The 15,405-nt window shown below is 54.9% G+C and overlaps 1 protein-coding gene across 1 annotated transcript in view; it reads left to right on the top strand.

Annotated features, from left to right (window-relative positions):
* DNAH1 (dynein axonemal heavy chain 1) overlaps positions 1-15,405 on the top strand; it is an 84,527-nt gene that overhangs the window by 42,386 nt on the left and 26,736 nt on the right. Inside the window, exons 19-36 of the mRNA XM_055343646.1 lie at positions 88-286; positions 366-619; positions 1,197-1,409; positions 3,346-3,510; positions 4,786-4,907; positions 5,009-5,114; positions 5,651-5,830; positions 6,651-6,791; positions 7,378-7,541; positions 7,699-7,812; positions 8,562-8,750; positions 9,039-9,144; positions 9,783-9,896; positions 10,336-10,485; positions 12,039-12,125; positions 12,235-12,421; positions 14,291-14,382; positions 14,576-14,730. Of these exons, the coding sequence (XP_055199621.1) occupies positions 88-286; positions 366-619; positions 1,197-1,409; positions 3,346-3,510; positions 4,786-4,907; positions 5,009-5,114; positions 5,651-5,830; positions 6,651-6,791; positions 7,378-7,541; positions 7,699-7,812; positions 8,562-8,750; positions 9,039-9,144; positions 9,783-9,896; positions 10,336-10,485; positions 12,039-12,125; positions 12,235-12,421; positions 14,291-14,382; positions 14,576-14,730 (2,738 nt within the window). The remainder of the gene's footprint in view (positions 1-87; positions 287-365; positions 620-1,196; positions 1,410-3,345; positions 3,511-4,785; positions 4,908-5,008; positions 5,115-5,650; positions 5,831-6,650; positions 6,792-7,377; positions 7,542-7,698; positions 7,813-8,561; positions 8,751-9,038; positions 9,145-9,782; positions 9,897-10,335; positions 10,486-12,038; positions 12,126-12,234; positions 12,422-14,290; positions 14,383-14,575; positions 14,731-15,405) is intronic.

Below are 15,405 nucleotides of genomic sequence, written 5' to 3'. Positions count from 1 at the left end.
AGGGGCAAGGACCTAGCCCAAGGAGGGACAGTGTGGAGAGAGACCGGGAAGCACCCCAAGACAGCTTTGGTTCATGTGCCCCTGCAGTACGACAAGCTCACCAGGATGGTGAAGGAGTTCCAGCCCTACCTGGACCTCTGGACCACAGCCTCCGACTGGCTGCGCTGGTCTGAGAGCTGGATGAATGACCCCCTGTCAGCCATTGATGCTGAGCAGCTGGAGAAGAATGTCATCGAGTCCTTTAAGACCATGCACAAGTGTGTGAAGCAGTTCAAGGACATACCAGGTAGGCAGCCAAGCCAGCCTGTCCCCTCTTTCCCTGCCTGTGCTGGCTGCCTCTCACACCTGTCTGTCCTGCCTGGCAGCCTGTCAGGACGTGGCCTTAGACATCAGAGCCCGCATCGAGGAATTCAAGCCATACATCCCGCTGATCCAGGGGCTACGCAACCCTGGAATGCGGAACCGGCACTGGGAGGTGCTGTCCAATGAGATCAACATTAATGTCCGGCCCAAGGCCAATCTGACGTTCGCGCGCTGCCTCGAGATGAACCTGCAGGACCACATCGAGAGCATCAGCAAGGTGGCTGAGGTGGCTGGCAAGGAGTATGCCATTGAGCAGGTGGGTGGCCACCACGAGGCCCACCTGGCCCAGGTCCTGCCCCAGGGCATGCAAGAATGACACTACTGGACCCCATCCCTGGGGTCACTCACCAGGTTCAGAGGTTTGAGGTATCTTCTATTCAATAGGTTAATCATGTATGTAAAGTGCTTGGCGCAGTGTTCACCATCCCTATTATTACTTAGCCACTCCTCTCAAATACTTCTTGACCCAGGAAGGAGCTGATAGTATTACCCTCATTTAACAGATGAGTAAATTAAGGCTTTGATAGGTTCAGCAACTGTCTGGGGTGACATAGTCAGTAAAGGCTAGAACTGGGGCCAGAGCTTCTAATCAGCACCTTAGTTGCCTCCTAGCATAGGTGTATATGCTGTGCATGTGCAGCACCTATGTGAGTACCAGCTGACCTTGAATTCAGACAAGGTCCCCCTGGGGATTTGGTGACCAGCCCAATGGAGAGTACTTGCCAGATGGCCAAGGTCATGGCTGGGCAGAGCCTGCTCTTCCCTGTCCAGTGCAGCATGTGGGCCAGCTCCCTCCCGGGCAGGACCCAGCCTTGGCTTACTCCCCACACCAGGCACTGGACAAGATGGAGAAGGAGTGGTCAACCATCCTGTTCAATGTGCTGCCATACAAGGAGACAGAGACCTATATCCTCAAGAGCCCGGATGAGGCCTCACAGCTGCTGGACGACCATATTGTCATGACCCAGAGTATGTCCTTCTCGCCCTACAAGAAACCCTTTGAGCAACGCATCAACTCTTGGGAGAACAAGCTGAAGCTGACCCAGGTGGGCCCTCCCTGTCCTCACTTACTCCTTTCAGCCCTCACAGAGGCAGCCCAGCCTGGCATCTGGGTGGGGCTCAAAGGAGTGGAGTGCCTTATCCAGGTCGGCCTGCCCCTGGTCTCTAACAGGCCTCTCATTCAGGGCAGAGCACCTAGTAGGAGGCCCGCTATCTCTGAGGTGTGACTACCAGAGGAGGCGAGTCAGGATGTGAGAGTGGAGGCCAGTGTTTGGTCCAGTGCGGTGGCTGGGGCGGGACATGAGATACCTGGTCTTGAGACCACTAGGACCTCCAGTCTCAGAACTTTCTGGGCTGGACATCACAAAGCCTGAGGCTCCTCAATGTCCTGTCTGCTCTGCTTTGTGCCTCCCATTCCTATCTCATTGAAGCTGACTTGGGGTGAAGGGGTCAGGGCACTGGGGATGACCCTTCTGTAGGGCTCTCAAGGCCAGAGCAAGGGCTATCTGCTGAGCCTTGGAGGACTGTCCTAGGGTTCGGCCTACTGGTGTGATTCTTATAGTCCCTTCCCTGGGCCCTTCATGGGAGCTGTTCAGGAGCCTCCAGTGATGGCCAGAAGCTATATCTGTATGCTTCTTGGATCACCCAAAGATGTCTGAGTTGGTCAGCATTGTCCCCAGATCTCCCTCTTTTGCTCACACTGCCCCCTTCACCTGGAGCTCTATTCCTCCCTGCTACCTCCTCCAAAGCTCAGCATCCACAGCATTCACTGATTCCCCTGCATTCACTGGCAAGGTAGCCCTTGCTGCCTCTTACAAAGACCATCACACATGTTGGGCCCCTGGTGATTCAGAGGCAGAACTGGCTGTTTCATGGGTTGTGGGGGCCTCAACTACAGGGACCGCATCCTGTTTCCCTCTTTTCCTTCTGATGCCCACGTGGGCGTGCCACAGACCTGGCACAGAACTGGTCAAAGCACACATCTCCAGAGGAAGGGAATGAATGAGTTAATAAATGAATGAATAAGTTTGCATTGATAGGAAAAGAGATAAATCCATAGAGAGGAATTCAGTTTTTGTTTATTTTATTATTTATTTATTTATTTGAGAAAGAGCCAGAAGGAGAGGGAGAAGCCAGACTCCGTCCCTACTGAGCAGGGAGACCATCGCAGCGCTCAGTCTCAGGACCCTGGGATCATGACCTGAGCTGAAGGCAGACAGTTAACCAATTAAGTCACCCAGGTGCCCTCCATAGAGAGGAATTTGGTTTTTTTTGTTTTGTTTTTTAAATTTTTATTTATTTATGATAGTCACACACAGAGAGAGAGAGAGAGAGAGAGAGAGAGAGAGAGGCAGAGACATAGGCAGAGGGAGAAGCAGGCTCCATGCACCGGGAGCCCGACGTGGGATTTGATCCCGGGTCTCCAGGATCGCGCCCTGGGCCAAAGGCAGGCGCCAAACCGCTGCGCCACCCAGGGATCCCCATAGAGAGGAATTTGAATGTAGAAGATAAAGTGGCCTATTTTGGAGGTGTCTTCCTCTCAGACTGAGGTTTCAGAGAGTATTTTAGAGATCTCAAGCTCAAATTCCAGGACACCTCAGAGAATCCTAGAGTCATAGACCCAAATTTCCTCCCAAGAAAGGAGACTGGTTTGGTCTTCCATGCACCGGGCTCTCTCCTCTGTGACTGCAGGGCTCACTGGTGTGAGTGTGGTTCTCTTGTAGGGAAGAGAGGCTCCCCTGGCTGTGTTGGAGACTCGGGTGTCCTGTGGGGGCACTTGGAGTTTCTCTGGAGGCTGGGGCCTCTGTGCAGCCTTGGCTCCATGGAGCACTGTGGCTGGCAGTGTCACCCGGAAAACCCCCCGAGGATGCTCGCTCTGATGTCCAGTGCTCTGCCCAGCATTCTGGTCGGGTGAGATCCCCAGGTCAGCGGGGACAGGACCTAATGTGAACCCCAGGCCCTGATGGTCCGTGCCCTGTCCAGGAGGTGCTGGAGGAGTGGCTGAACTGTCAACGGGCCTGGCTCTACTTGGAGCCCATCTTCAGCTCCGAGGACATCAATCGGCAGTTGCCTGTGGAGAGCAAGCGCTACCAGACGATGGAGCGGATCTGGAGGAAGATCATGAAGAATGCCTACGAGAACCGTGAGGCGAGCTCATGGGGACCGGAGTGGGGGGGCACTGGGACCACTGAGGACCCTTGCCTCTTCTCCCTCTGAACGAGACAGATGGAAGGCCTGTGTCCCTCTGAGTGGACTCCCCACTCTTTTTTTTTTTTTAAAGATTTTATTTATGAGAGAGAGAGAGAGAGAGAGGCAGAGGCACAGGCAGGGGAAGAAAGAGGCTCCATGCAGGGAGCCCAATGTGGGACTTGATCCTGGGTCTCCAGGATCATACCCGGGGCTGAAGGTGGCGCTAAACCAGGGAGCCACCCAGGCTCCCGACTCCCCACTCTTGAGAGATATTCCTCAGAAATGGGATAGTTGGTTTTCCCCTTGAAGATTTGCAGTCTACATTAGGATATCTATATCTATATCTATATATCCTAATATATATGTGTGTGTGTATTTATTTATTTGAGAGAGAGAGAGAACGTGAACAAGGGGAGGAGCAGAGGGGGAAGGAGAAGGATGAGCAGACTGCGCTGAGTGCGGAGTCAGACATGGGACTTGATCCCATAACCCTGAGATCATGACCTAAGCTGAAACTAAGAGTCCAATGCTTAACCAACTGAGCTGCCCAGGTGCCCCCTACATTAGGATTTTAGGGATTTTATTTGTTTATTTTATTATATATATAGAGAAAGAGAATGTGAGGAGGCAGGGGCCAGGGAGGGACAGAGGGAGAGGGGAAAAGAGAATCTGAAGCAGACTCCATGCTGAGCGTGGAGGCTGAAGCAGGGCTTGATCTCAGGACCCCAAGATCATGACCTGAGCTAAAACTAAGAGTTGGATGTGCAATTGACTGAGCCATCCAGGCACCCCTATATGAGGATTTTAAAGGCTCTGACAAGTCCCACAACAAATCAAACTCCTTGGTTTTGTTTAATCCTAATTTTTAAAAAGATTTTATTTATTTATTAGAGAGAGAGAGAGAGAAATATAAGCAGGGGGAAGGTCAGAGGGAGAAGTAGACTCCCTACTAAGCAGGGAGCCCAGCTCAGAACTCGATCCCAGGACCCTGAAATCACGACCTGAGCTGAAGGCAGATACTTAACCAACTGAGCCACCCAGGTGCTCCTAACCCTGATGTTTTTGGCCATAGACTGTTTTCTGTGGGTTGGCAGGAGTGATGGATGTGGGCCCTAGCTCCCTCCTTCTCAGTACCTACTGGGGTCTCTGGCCAGCATGGGTGCCCTCTGACCCTGCCTTGCCATCTCCCAGTTTGACCATGCTCACTTCTGCTTTCTGGCCCGGACTATGCAGGTAATCAATGTGTGCTCTGACCAGAGGCTGCTGGACAGCCTGCGGGACTGCAACAAGCTGCTGGACATGGTGCAGAAGGGCCTGAGCGAGTACTTGGAGACCAAGCGGGGCGCCTTCCCCAGGTGGGCCCCACCTGGCCCGTGCCCACTCTGTCAGTGTCTACCCATGGGACTGGGGCGCACAGGCTGCCTGACCTGCTCCCTCACCCCTGTTCTGCTGGCAGATTCTACTTCCTGTCAGATGATGAACTACTTGAGATTCTGTCCCAGACAAAGGACCCCACAGCCGTGCAGCCTCACCTGCGCAAATGCTTCGAGAACATCGCCCGGGTGGGTAGCTGGGCCTGGGGTTCAGGTCCAGGAGCTCTGGGGCACTGTTTCAGGGAGGACAGCTCTTCTCTGGCCTCAAGTCCTTTTAGCAGGAACTTCTCTGGCCTCAAGTCCTTTTAGCAGGAGGTGGTGGTTCATGAGATTCCTGGCCCTTGGAGACAGCTGGGGCCTATGGGAGGAAGGGCAGCCGTAGAGCCCCCAGCTCAGCCGGGTCCTGCCCACCCCTCCCCATGCACTGAGATGCTGGTTGGACTGAGAAACCCATGGAGCAGAGGCTCCTGAATCACCTCCTCCTTGTCTTCACCTATAAAGGAGGCCACACAGGCCTGTGGGAGTGGGGGACATGTAGGGCAGGCTTAGCCTCCTCCCCAAGTGGGCTGGGCCACAGCTGGGGACAAGACAGACCCATGTGGCCCCCATGTGGTTTGGGGGCACAGGGAGTAGTGGCGGGGTCAGGGCCAGCCCTGCGACCGAGGCGGTTGAGGCCTCTGGGCATGCATGGGGTAAGGCTGTTCTTGCTCCACCCCTGCCCACAGCTGATGTTCCAGGAGGACCTGGCGATCACACACATGTACTCAGCCGAGGGTGAAGAGGTGCAGCTGTCCTTCTCCATCTACCCATCCAGCAACGTGGAGGATTGGCTGCGGGAGGTAGAGCGAAGCATGAAGACCAGCGTGCGGGACATCATCGAGAGAGCCATCAAGGCCTACCCCACAGTGAGCCATGCCTCCCATCCCAGCACCGCCTTGGTGACACCCTGCTTCATCACAGGGCTGCCTGCCTGCCTTTCTTTTCTTTTTTTTTTTTAATTTTTTTTTAAATTTTTATTTATCTATGATAGTCACACACAGAGAGAGAGAGAGGGGGGCAGAGACACAGGCAGAGGGAGAAGCAGGCTCCATGCACCGGGAGCCCGACGCGGGATTCGATCCCGGGTCTCCAGGATCGCGCCCTGGGCCAAAGGCAGGCGCCAAACCGCTGCGCCACCCAGGGATCCCTGCCTGCCTGCCTTTCACCCTCATACTCTGCTCCCTCAGCCAGAGGATCTCTGGGGGCAGGTGGTCCTTGGGGCTGCTGGAGGAGGAATCTTAAAATGTGCCCCTGATAATGACCAGCTGCTGTAGTTGGGTTTGAAGCACTCACTGTGAGCCTGGGCCAGCCCTGGGCCTCCCCAACATTATTTCTCAGTCCATGGTCAGCAGTTCACCTGTGATCTCTTATCCTACAGAGTCAGTTCAGAGATGTTTTCTGCCCGAAGGCATGTGATTTGAAAGTGGCAATCAGGATTTGAATCAGGACTGTGTTTCCTCATCCTAGGCTCCCATCCCTCTGCTTCAAAGTCTCCTCTGCTGAGGAAGAGATGTCTCTGCTCAAACCCAAGAGGCCCAGAGCTTAATGGGCTCTCTGCTTCTGAGGTGGAATTAACTACTTGGGCCTAGAAGCACAGACAAAGCTTAATCGAAAAAAGTATATGTGGTCATATGTGGTCAGGACTCGCCACTGCCTCGATCAGCCCCACTTGCGTTATTTTTCTAGATGCCCAGGACCCAGTGGGTTCTAAAGTGGCCTGGCCAGGTGACCATCGCTGGGTGCCAGACTTACTGGACCATGGAGGTGGCAGAAGCGCTGGGGATCGGTAACCTCAGTAACCAGCTGTTCCCCCAATTGGCCCAGCAGGTGGGAGTCCAGGGAGTCACCATCTGCTCCCCCTTATACCCCACACCCTGGGAGAAACTTCTCCCTCTGGGGGGGGGAGGGCTTTCCTATATTGATCCTGGAAGGGGCTTGGAGATCCAAAGAGCAATAGGTCAGACAGCCCTGAAATGAGTGCCTCACAACCCACCACCCGTAGGAGGAGAGCTCTGAGGCCAGACAGGTGCCCCTCTCCGAGTGGTCAGTGAGGGAGCCACGATCTGGGGCCTTCCTGCACTGTCTAATGGGGTCTCCTTGTTCTAGGGCCCGGCTCCTTACCACACTCCTCCCTCAAGCTCCTTGCCAGGCTCCACCACATGGCCTCCAAAGGCTCACAAGTCTCCATATGCTATAGGGAGGCAGATGCCATGCATGCTTTCCTGCCAGACTTCCCATGTGACCAATGCCCTGCCCACCCTCCTCCTGCCCAGTTCTGCACCCCTTCCTACCCTAGACCACCAAGAGCCCCCCAGGATAGAGAGATTCTTCCCAACAGAAACCCACCATCTGTGCACAGGAGAGGAAGCCTACCTGCAGATCAATATCTGACTGTGTCCCCCTGCTCCCATAGCTCAGTGATCTGGTGGCCCTGGTGCGGGGGAAGCTGTCCCACATGCAACGGGCCGTGCTGTCAGCACTAATTGTCATTGAGGTTCATGCCAAGGATGTGGTAAGCAAGCTGATCCAGGAGAACATAGTCAGTGTGAACGACTTTGAGTGGATCTCGCAGCTGAGGTGAGAAGCCTGGGGACCACGGGGCCAGGGCAGGGTGGTGAGCCAGTTGAGAGTGGGCCCTGGGACAAAACCTCATCCCCATCTCTCCTCGGCCACATACCCTCCCTAGTAGCCCATGGTGCCCATGGCCCAGGAACCTATCTCCCTTCAATGCCAGGTACTATTGGATAAATAATGATCTGTACATCCGGGCTGTGAATGCTGAGTTCATCTACGGCTATGAGTACCTGGGCAACAGCGGGAGGCTCGTGATCACACCCCTGACTGACAGGTGAGCACCCCCCTCCCCACCCTGGTGCCCCCCTTCCAGCTCTGGCTGGCCCAGGAGTCCGGGGACCACAAGGCCCAGTGAGTCCATGATGCATCAATTCATTAAAACAGTGCAGGTTTGGAGTACAGGCTTCCAGTTCAAAACCAGTTCTGCCCCTCATAGGCTGGGTAACCTTGGACAGGTGACTGGACCCTTCATTCCCTGATTCTCTCTGCACCTCTCTGCCCCTGAATTTCATGGGCTGAAATGTAAAGCTTTTAGCACGTGCATGGCAGTCAGTAAGCATCTAATGGGTGTGAGCTTTATTAATTTCCTCAGTCAAAGCCTCCTTTCAATGTACCAGAGGAACTGATCTTAGGAGGAAGAACAGGTAATCCCTTTATAAAGTGATAATCACTAAAATAATCACTCATTTCCTCTGGCCACTTGTATTCAGCATCAGCTGAATTTTAAAATTGGGATTTGAGGAAGGAAAGTGAAGCATGGTCGTAGGTCGGCCATCCCGACTGGTCCCTGAGCAAAGATCTGCAGGGCCACAGGACAGGGCGGGGGCCTCCCCTGGGCAGGTGGCTAAGGGCTCCCATCCTGACCCCAGCAGCCAAAGCTGGGCACACCTGGGGCCCTAACAGGAGGGAGGACCAAGAGCCATCACCACCCACGGGTCCCAACTCAGGAAGACACTCTCTCCTTGTCTCTGGGAATCCTGAGGGAGGAGTGTGGCCCATGCCTACCTCCTCTCACTCCTGCAGGTGCTACCTGACTCTGACTGGGGCCCTGCACCTCAAGTTTGGGGGTGCCCCAGCTGGCCCAGCTGGCACAGGAAAAACTGAGACCACCAAAGATCTGGGCAAGGCCTTGGCCATCCAGACCGTGGTGTTCAACTGCTCGGACCAGCTCGACTTCATGGCCATGGGCAAGTTCTTCAAGGGCCTGGCCAGGTGAGGTTGGGCATGAGGGTGGTACAGGATAGGACAGGAAGGCTGACCTTTCCCAGGGATACTGCCTGAGAGGAGCCTCACAGGATGGTGAAGGGGACAGGATGGAATAATAAGAATTAAAGGCTCAGCCCCTGATGGGCACTGGGATGGGGCAGTGGGTGGTGGGAATATGGCTGAGCTGGCCAAGATGGCCATTGGAGGCTTCCTCCCAGCGGAGTCACAGGGGGCCCTTGAAGGTGTCAGGAGGGCCCTGAACTCCTATCTACCCTTTGTTCTTACCTCACTTAGTGCTGGGGCCTGGGCCTGCTTCGATGAGTTCAACCGCATTGATATTGAGGTGCTATCTGTGGTGGCACAGCAGATTACCACTATCCAGAAGGCTCAGCAGCAGCGGGTGAGCATCTGGGGTTCCACCACCACCCTGCAGCTCCTCACAGTTACCACCACATCACTTCAACTGTCCCCAGAACGCCCATGCTGCCACAGGCTCCCCATACTGGTGACTGTCAAAAGCCGGGGAATTAAGGCCTGCCCTGAGGCCAGCCTCTCTCATCTCACAGAGCTATCCCACTCCCCCTTGTGGAACTGTCCCTGAGGGGCTTTTGTAGCCAGTCAGGGAGCCCTACGTCCTTGTCCCACTCCAGCTGTGGTGGATAAAGTGGTCCCTCCAACATCCAACATCCTGACCCTTATGGAAAGCCACTTCTTTTTCTAGCCTCCATCAGAGTGCCCAACCCCACCCTAGTGGGGCTCTGGGTCCTAGTCAGAACTAAGCTTGCCCAAGTCTAGGAGAACCAGTGTCAAGAACTGGGGGGAGGGTGTGAGCAGCAGGAGATGCATGAAGACCTCAGGGAGCTGGCACCTGGGAGGCCACTGGTACCCACCAGGACCAGAGGTCTGAGGCTAGATGCTGAGAGAGGAGCCAGCCCTCCTTCCTGGGGCTGAGCAGCTATAGCCAGGATGGGGCATCTACAGAGACAAGGGGCCCCATCCAGAGAGGAGGTGGATGAGTCAGCCCCTACCCCCCCGTAGGTGGAACGCTTCATGTTTGAAGGTGTTGAGATCCCACTTGTGCCATCCTGCGCGGTGTTTATCACCATGAACCCGGGGTATGCTGGCCGCACGGAGCTGCCCGATAACCTGAAGGTGAGTTCAGGCACAGGGAGGCCCAAGAAGCTTCCCAGGGTACTGGAAAGCACGGGAGCGGTGGCCTCAGATGTGCTCAAGTGCTTATGCAGGGACATGACAGCCGTTGGACGTCAGGGACTGATTCCCCAGGGCAACCCTCCTGCCCCGGGGGTCCTGAGACCCACCCCTAGCCCTGGAGAGGAGGCTCCAGGCTTGTCCTCGGGCTTGGGAGAAGTTAGGGAGCCAGTTCAGGTCAACACAAAGGACTAAGGCGGAGTGGTCCAGCCGCAGGGGACGGCAAGCCTCAGCTATGGCGGGCAAGGTGCGCGGGGGAATCCAAGCATCCGAGCGCAGGAGGGCAGTGGGCCTGCCTTCTAGGACCAGGAGGTCCAGAGAGCAGGTGGGTCTCTGGCGGAGGAGGCCTGCTTCTACGTTCGCAATGCACCCCATGCCCCAGGCGCTCTTCCGGCCGGTGGCCATGATGGTTCCGGATTACGCCATGATCGCGGAGATCTCCCTCTACTCCTTTGGTTTCAATGAGGCCAATGTGCTGGCCAAGAAAATCACAACCACCTTCAAGCTGTCTTCTGAGCAGCTCAGCTCGCAGGTGAGGTCCTGTCCCCACCAGGTTCCAAAGTGTGAGAGCCTCGGTCTGCCTTCCGTGACCCCCATGAGATAAGAATTACACACCCACCTCTCAGCTGAGGGCTAGTTGGGTCTAGCATTAAGACACCCAGAGCCACACACCCAAAGCTGAGGAGCGAGTATGCCGGGTCTTGTGGGACCAGAGCAGGACAGCAGCCCCCTGGCACCAGGGACCTTCCACTCAGCTTCTGGGGGCAGCTGTCATTGGTCCAGACACCAGCACTGCTGGCTAAGCTTCCCTGTTTGGCTCTCTTCTCAGGCAGGTTCCCCCTTTGCAGTGGCAGAGAGGAGACTGGCTCTGGGCTTATACGCTACCAGCTTCGTTTCTCTTTCCTTTTTTTTTTTTTAAGATTTTATTTATTTATTCATGAGAGACAGAGAAAGAAAGGCAGAGACACAGGCAGAGGGAGAAGCAGGCTCCATGCAGGGAGCCCAATGCGGGACTCAATCCTGGGACTCCGGGATCATGCCCCAAGCTGAAGACAGATGCTCAACCACTGAGCCACCCAGGTGTCCCAGTTTCTCTTTCTTAATAGTTCTAGAAAAAGTCCTTGGTGTCATCCTAATGGGCCCTCCCTGGGTGACCTGCTCATGCATGAACAGTAACCTCTGTGGCCAGGGGGAAACCATGGTACCTCCAAACCCACAGACTGGAGGAGATGTGGTCTATCACTGGGAAAAAAACAGCAGCTGCCCACCACAGTGCAGCCTGGATGCCCAGCACCTCCACACACCTTCTTTTTAACCATCCACTTTCAAAAACACTGCTCTCCCATTAGACTGACTGTACCCACATGGTTCTGGAAATGCTGTCAACCCTTCTCATGTGGCAATGACTCAAAGTCAGTCTAGCCCAGTCACTTCATCCTGCTCCGAGTCTAAGACTTCTGGGAAGTGTGCTGGTCTCTGGGTCAGGTCCAGATGTAGCTCCTATGGTCTGGCCCCATGGGGAAGAAATGATAAAAATGTAGCTATTTCAAACACACCTGCCTAATAATGGAGAGAAACAGAACCTGCAGCAAAGAAGAGAAAAGCCACAGTAGTGTGGCTGAAAGGGTAGGTCCAGAGAGAGACATTAAGGGGCAACATTAGAAGGAAGCTCAAAGGCCCGTGGGGCCAACCCTACTGTGGCACCGATGGGAACTTTTTCACCTTCGGAGTAAACCCGAGCGCCTCCTTGTACCTGGTGCAGTGCTGGGACTGTAGGACTTTGCCCAGGTCAGACCCACATGGAGTCCTTACCCTCAGGGGCCAAGAGTCAAGCAGGGGATGCAGAATAGGTAAGCCAGTGAAGGGAGAGTGCCACTGGGATGGTGAGTGGAAGGTGCCAGAGGAATACAGATGAGGGCACCTGGCTCTGGCTGCGGAGTGTGGGTGCTGCAGACAACTTGCAGGGGCTGTGACCTTGCATCTTCCAGCTGGCTGGGGGCCAGGTACCAGGCGGGAGGCAGAGGGTTCCAGGCAGCAGCCCCCAAAGCACAGTGCCCATCTACTCCTCCTGTGCGGCCATGACAGGATCACTATGACTTTGGGATGAGAGCTGTGAAGACTGTGATCTCGGCTGCTGGAAACCTCAAGCGAGAAAATCCTAGCATGGATGAGGTAAGCTCAATCCAGAGGAGCTCGGGGAACGGGGCTCCAGGAGGGCTCCAGAAGGGTTGGAGACGTGTCTGACTGGGACCCCTGAAAGCTCCACTGGCTTCTGCTGCAGGACCTGATATGCCTCCGGGCCATCAGGGACGTGAATGTGCCCAAGTTCCTGCAGGAGGACCTCAAGCTCTTCTCTGGGATCGTATCAGACCTGTTCCCCACCATCAAGGAGGAGGAGACTGACTACGGCATCCTGGACAAGGCCATTCGCAAGGCCTGTGAGAAGAGCAACCTTAAGGATGTGGACGGTGAGCCCCTGGCCCCTGGCCTCGCAGTGCTGGAGCAGCCACCCTGGGGCCCAGGGCAGGGGCTCCAGGATGGGGCAACGTGGCCTCAGGCTCTCTCATCCCTGGCCAAGTGTGTGGCAGACCAGGATTCTCTGCTCAGCAGTCCCTGAGGTAGGGCAGGTGACAGAGGTCTAGGAGAAAGTCCTCTCTCTCACTCATGCTTCTGTCACCAGATGTGGGAGTTTTGCCACACCAACCAATTCTCTGACACCAGTTCTCCACTGGCTACCCCACGATTCAGCTCAGTTCTGACACTAATCAGAGTCACAAGTCACAAGTAGTCAAGTAGTGAGTCCCCAGGTTACCCACAATTTTTCTGCAGCTTGGCTGCCAATCAGAGGACCCTACAACCCCCTCCTTAGGTTTGATCATTCGCTAGAACAGCTCACAGAACTTGGGGAAACATGTTTACTACTTATTATGTAATAAAGGATATGAGAAAGGGTACAGACAAACAGCCAGATAAAGAGGTACATAGGATGAGGTCTGTCCTCTTGGAGTTTGGGGTGGATCACCCGCCCAGCACAAGGATGTGTTCACTCACCAGGAAGCTCTCTGAATTCCATGCTTTGGAGATTTTTATGGAGCCTTCATCATGTATGCATGATAAATTATTATTATCCATTATTATCTACTTCCAGGCCCTCTCCCTTCTCTGGAGAATGGGGAAGTGAGCCTGAAAGTTCTAAGTGTCCAACCTTGGTTTGGTCTTCCTGGTGACCAGTTGCTCCTAGGAGCCCACCACCAAGATGTGCCTCATTAGAACAGAAGACACTCTTAGCATTCAGCAAATGACAAAGGTCTTAGGAATTCTGTGTCAGGAACCAGGGTCAAAGACGAAGTTCGAAAAGAAGCTTCTCCTAGCATCCTGTTTACAACAGTTTGAGGAGCTCTGCATCAGGAACTGGGGGCAGAGCCCAAAGTACATTTTGCTGATTATTTTACAGTGGGGAAGCAAATCCTGTCACCTCCCCCAGATCTCTTGCTTAGCCCCCCTCCCCTTGTGCAGAACAGTCACAGCACTTGGGCCCCTCTTGGGCCTTGTTCCTCCCCAGTAGAGGCTCTCCTCCACCCCATCCTTACCTGCCTGGGGCAACGATGGGGTTTGATGCCATCCCTGGGGGGAATGGTGAGCTGTGGCCTGCCCCACCACACCCCAACCCATACTGTCGTCTTTTGGAGCAAAGCACATTGCTCCCACCTTCAGGACTTGCTCACATTCCTCGTGGAATGCAACCCTGGTGTCGTTAGTCTAAAGAGTGTTTGGGCTTTTCTTGAACCAGCTTCTTACAAAGGCCACCACACAGATGGAGGAGCTCTGGGGGTGCCACCCTCAGTCTCCCTCTGACCCCAACCCTCTTCCCTGATAGAAGGTGGGGGTCTCAATGCAGCCACTGCACGGACATGCAACTTGAGCTCTGGTTCCACTGTCCCCTAGCCTGGCTGAACTTTCCTGTCCTCCACCTTTGTGGAGTGGGAGGATGCTCCTCCAGGAAGTCATACCTGGCCATCCAGATTACCCTGACCCCATGACAGCTGACACTGAGCAGGCCCATGCCAGCTGGACACCTGACCAATGGATGTTAGAGAATAATAGTCATGGTGGAAATCATGGCTGCCATTAGCAGAGAGTTCCTACTTTGTGCCAGGCTCTGGACTTAGGGCTTCCCCTAACCCCACCTATGGGGTAGGTACTATCGCCAGCTGCATTTTATAGATGAGGAAACTGAGGCTCAGGATGACCCACCTGAGGTTGGACAGCAAGCTAGTGGCAGAGCCAGGAACCAAGCCATGCTCTGCCCCCTGGACTCCACTGCTATGTCCCTCCAGGTTTCCTGACCAAGTGCATCCAGCTCTATGAGACCACCGTGGTACGGCACGGCCTCATGCTCGTTGGGCCTGCAGGTTCTGGCAAGAGCAACGTGAGTGGAGCCAAGCCAGGCAATTCAGTACCCAGACAGAGGCCTGAGGTGGGGGGTTTGGCAGGGGTCTTGGCCCCCAATTGTACCTCTGTGGCCTCTAGAATACCCCTCCTGACCCCTGCAGCCTGCAGCCCACTCCAGCCCTGTGCTCTGGGGAGCCAGGAGGCTCACTCTTGAGTGACTGTCTCTCTAGTGTTACAGAGTCCTGGCAGCTGCCATGACATCACTGAAAGGACAGCCATCCATCAGTGGTGGTGTGTATGAGGCTGTCAACTACTACGTGCTGAACCCCAAGTCCATCACGATGGGCCAGTTGTATGGAGAATTTGATCTGCTCACCCATGAGTGGTGAGTGATTCCAACCCCTCTCCAGTGACTACCCTGAGCCCAGACCTCTGGGGGCTGTGGGCCATGGGCCTCCCTCCCTTATCCCATTGGGAGGTTAGGAGCTCAGGCTCTGGAGTCCAAGTGCCTGGGACTCTACTCACCACTGCACTTCCTTGCTGAGTGGCCTTCCCCACCGCAGGGTCTTGGTGCCATCATCCACAGAGTGGGGATCATAATGGCAGCATGATTATGGTGAGGAGAAAATGAGCTTGACATAGGGAAGACGTCCAGATAGCATGGCACGTACCAAGTTCTCAATAAATGTTGCCTGCTGTCATGACCCCAGAGGGCTGGCCGCCCCTCTCAGGATCTCCATGCCCAGGCAGACATGTGCATGCATATCAGGGGAAGTGCATGGAGCTGGAGAAAGGCAGCTAGGTGGATATCCTCTGAACATCAGCATGTAGGAGCCTTTTCTCTGGAGAAATCTCCAGTCTCTACTGGGGGTTTCTGCTTGGCTCCAGTGTTCTGGGAGCCCTGTGTGGGGTGGGCGCTGGAGAGGGGGCAGTCATTCATCTTTCCCAATGGGAGTCTGGCCTGCTTCCCTGTTTCTGGTGAAGGGTTTCATGCACACCCAGACTCTTGCATGGGTAAGTGGGGGTCCTGGGGGTCAGACCAGGTCCAGCTTTCCCCGAG

The sequence above is a fragment of the Nyctereutes procyonoides genome, unplaced genomic scaffold (genome assembly GCF_905146905.1).
Source record: "Nyctereutes procyonoides isolate TBG_1078 unplaced genomic scaffold, NYPRO_anot_genome, whole genome shotgun sequence".
In the NCBI taxonomy this organism is placed as follows: domain Eukaryota; kingdom Metazoa; phylum Chordata; class Mammalia; order Carnivora; family Canidae; genus Nyctereutes; species Nyctereutes procyonoides.
The sequence above is the reverse complement of the archived record's forward strand: the minus strand, read 5'-3'. Positions and strand labels throughout refer to the sequence as shown.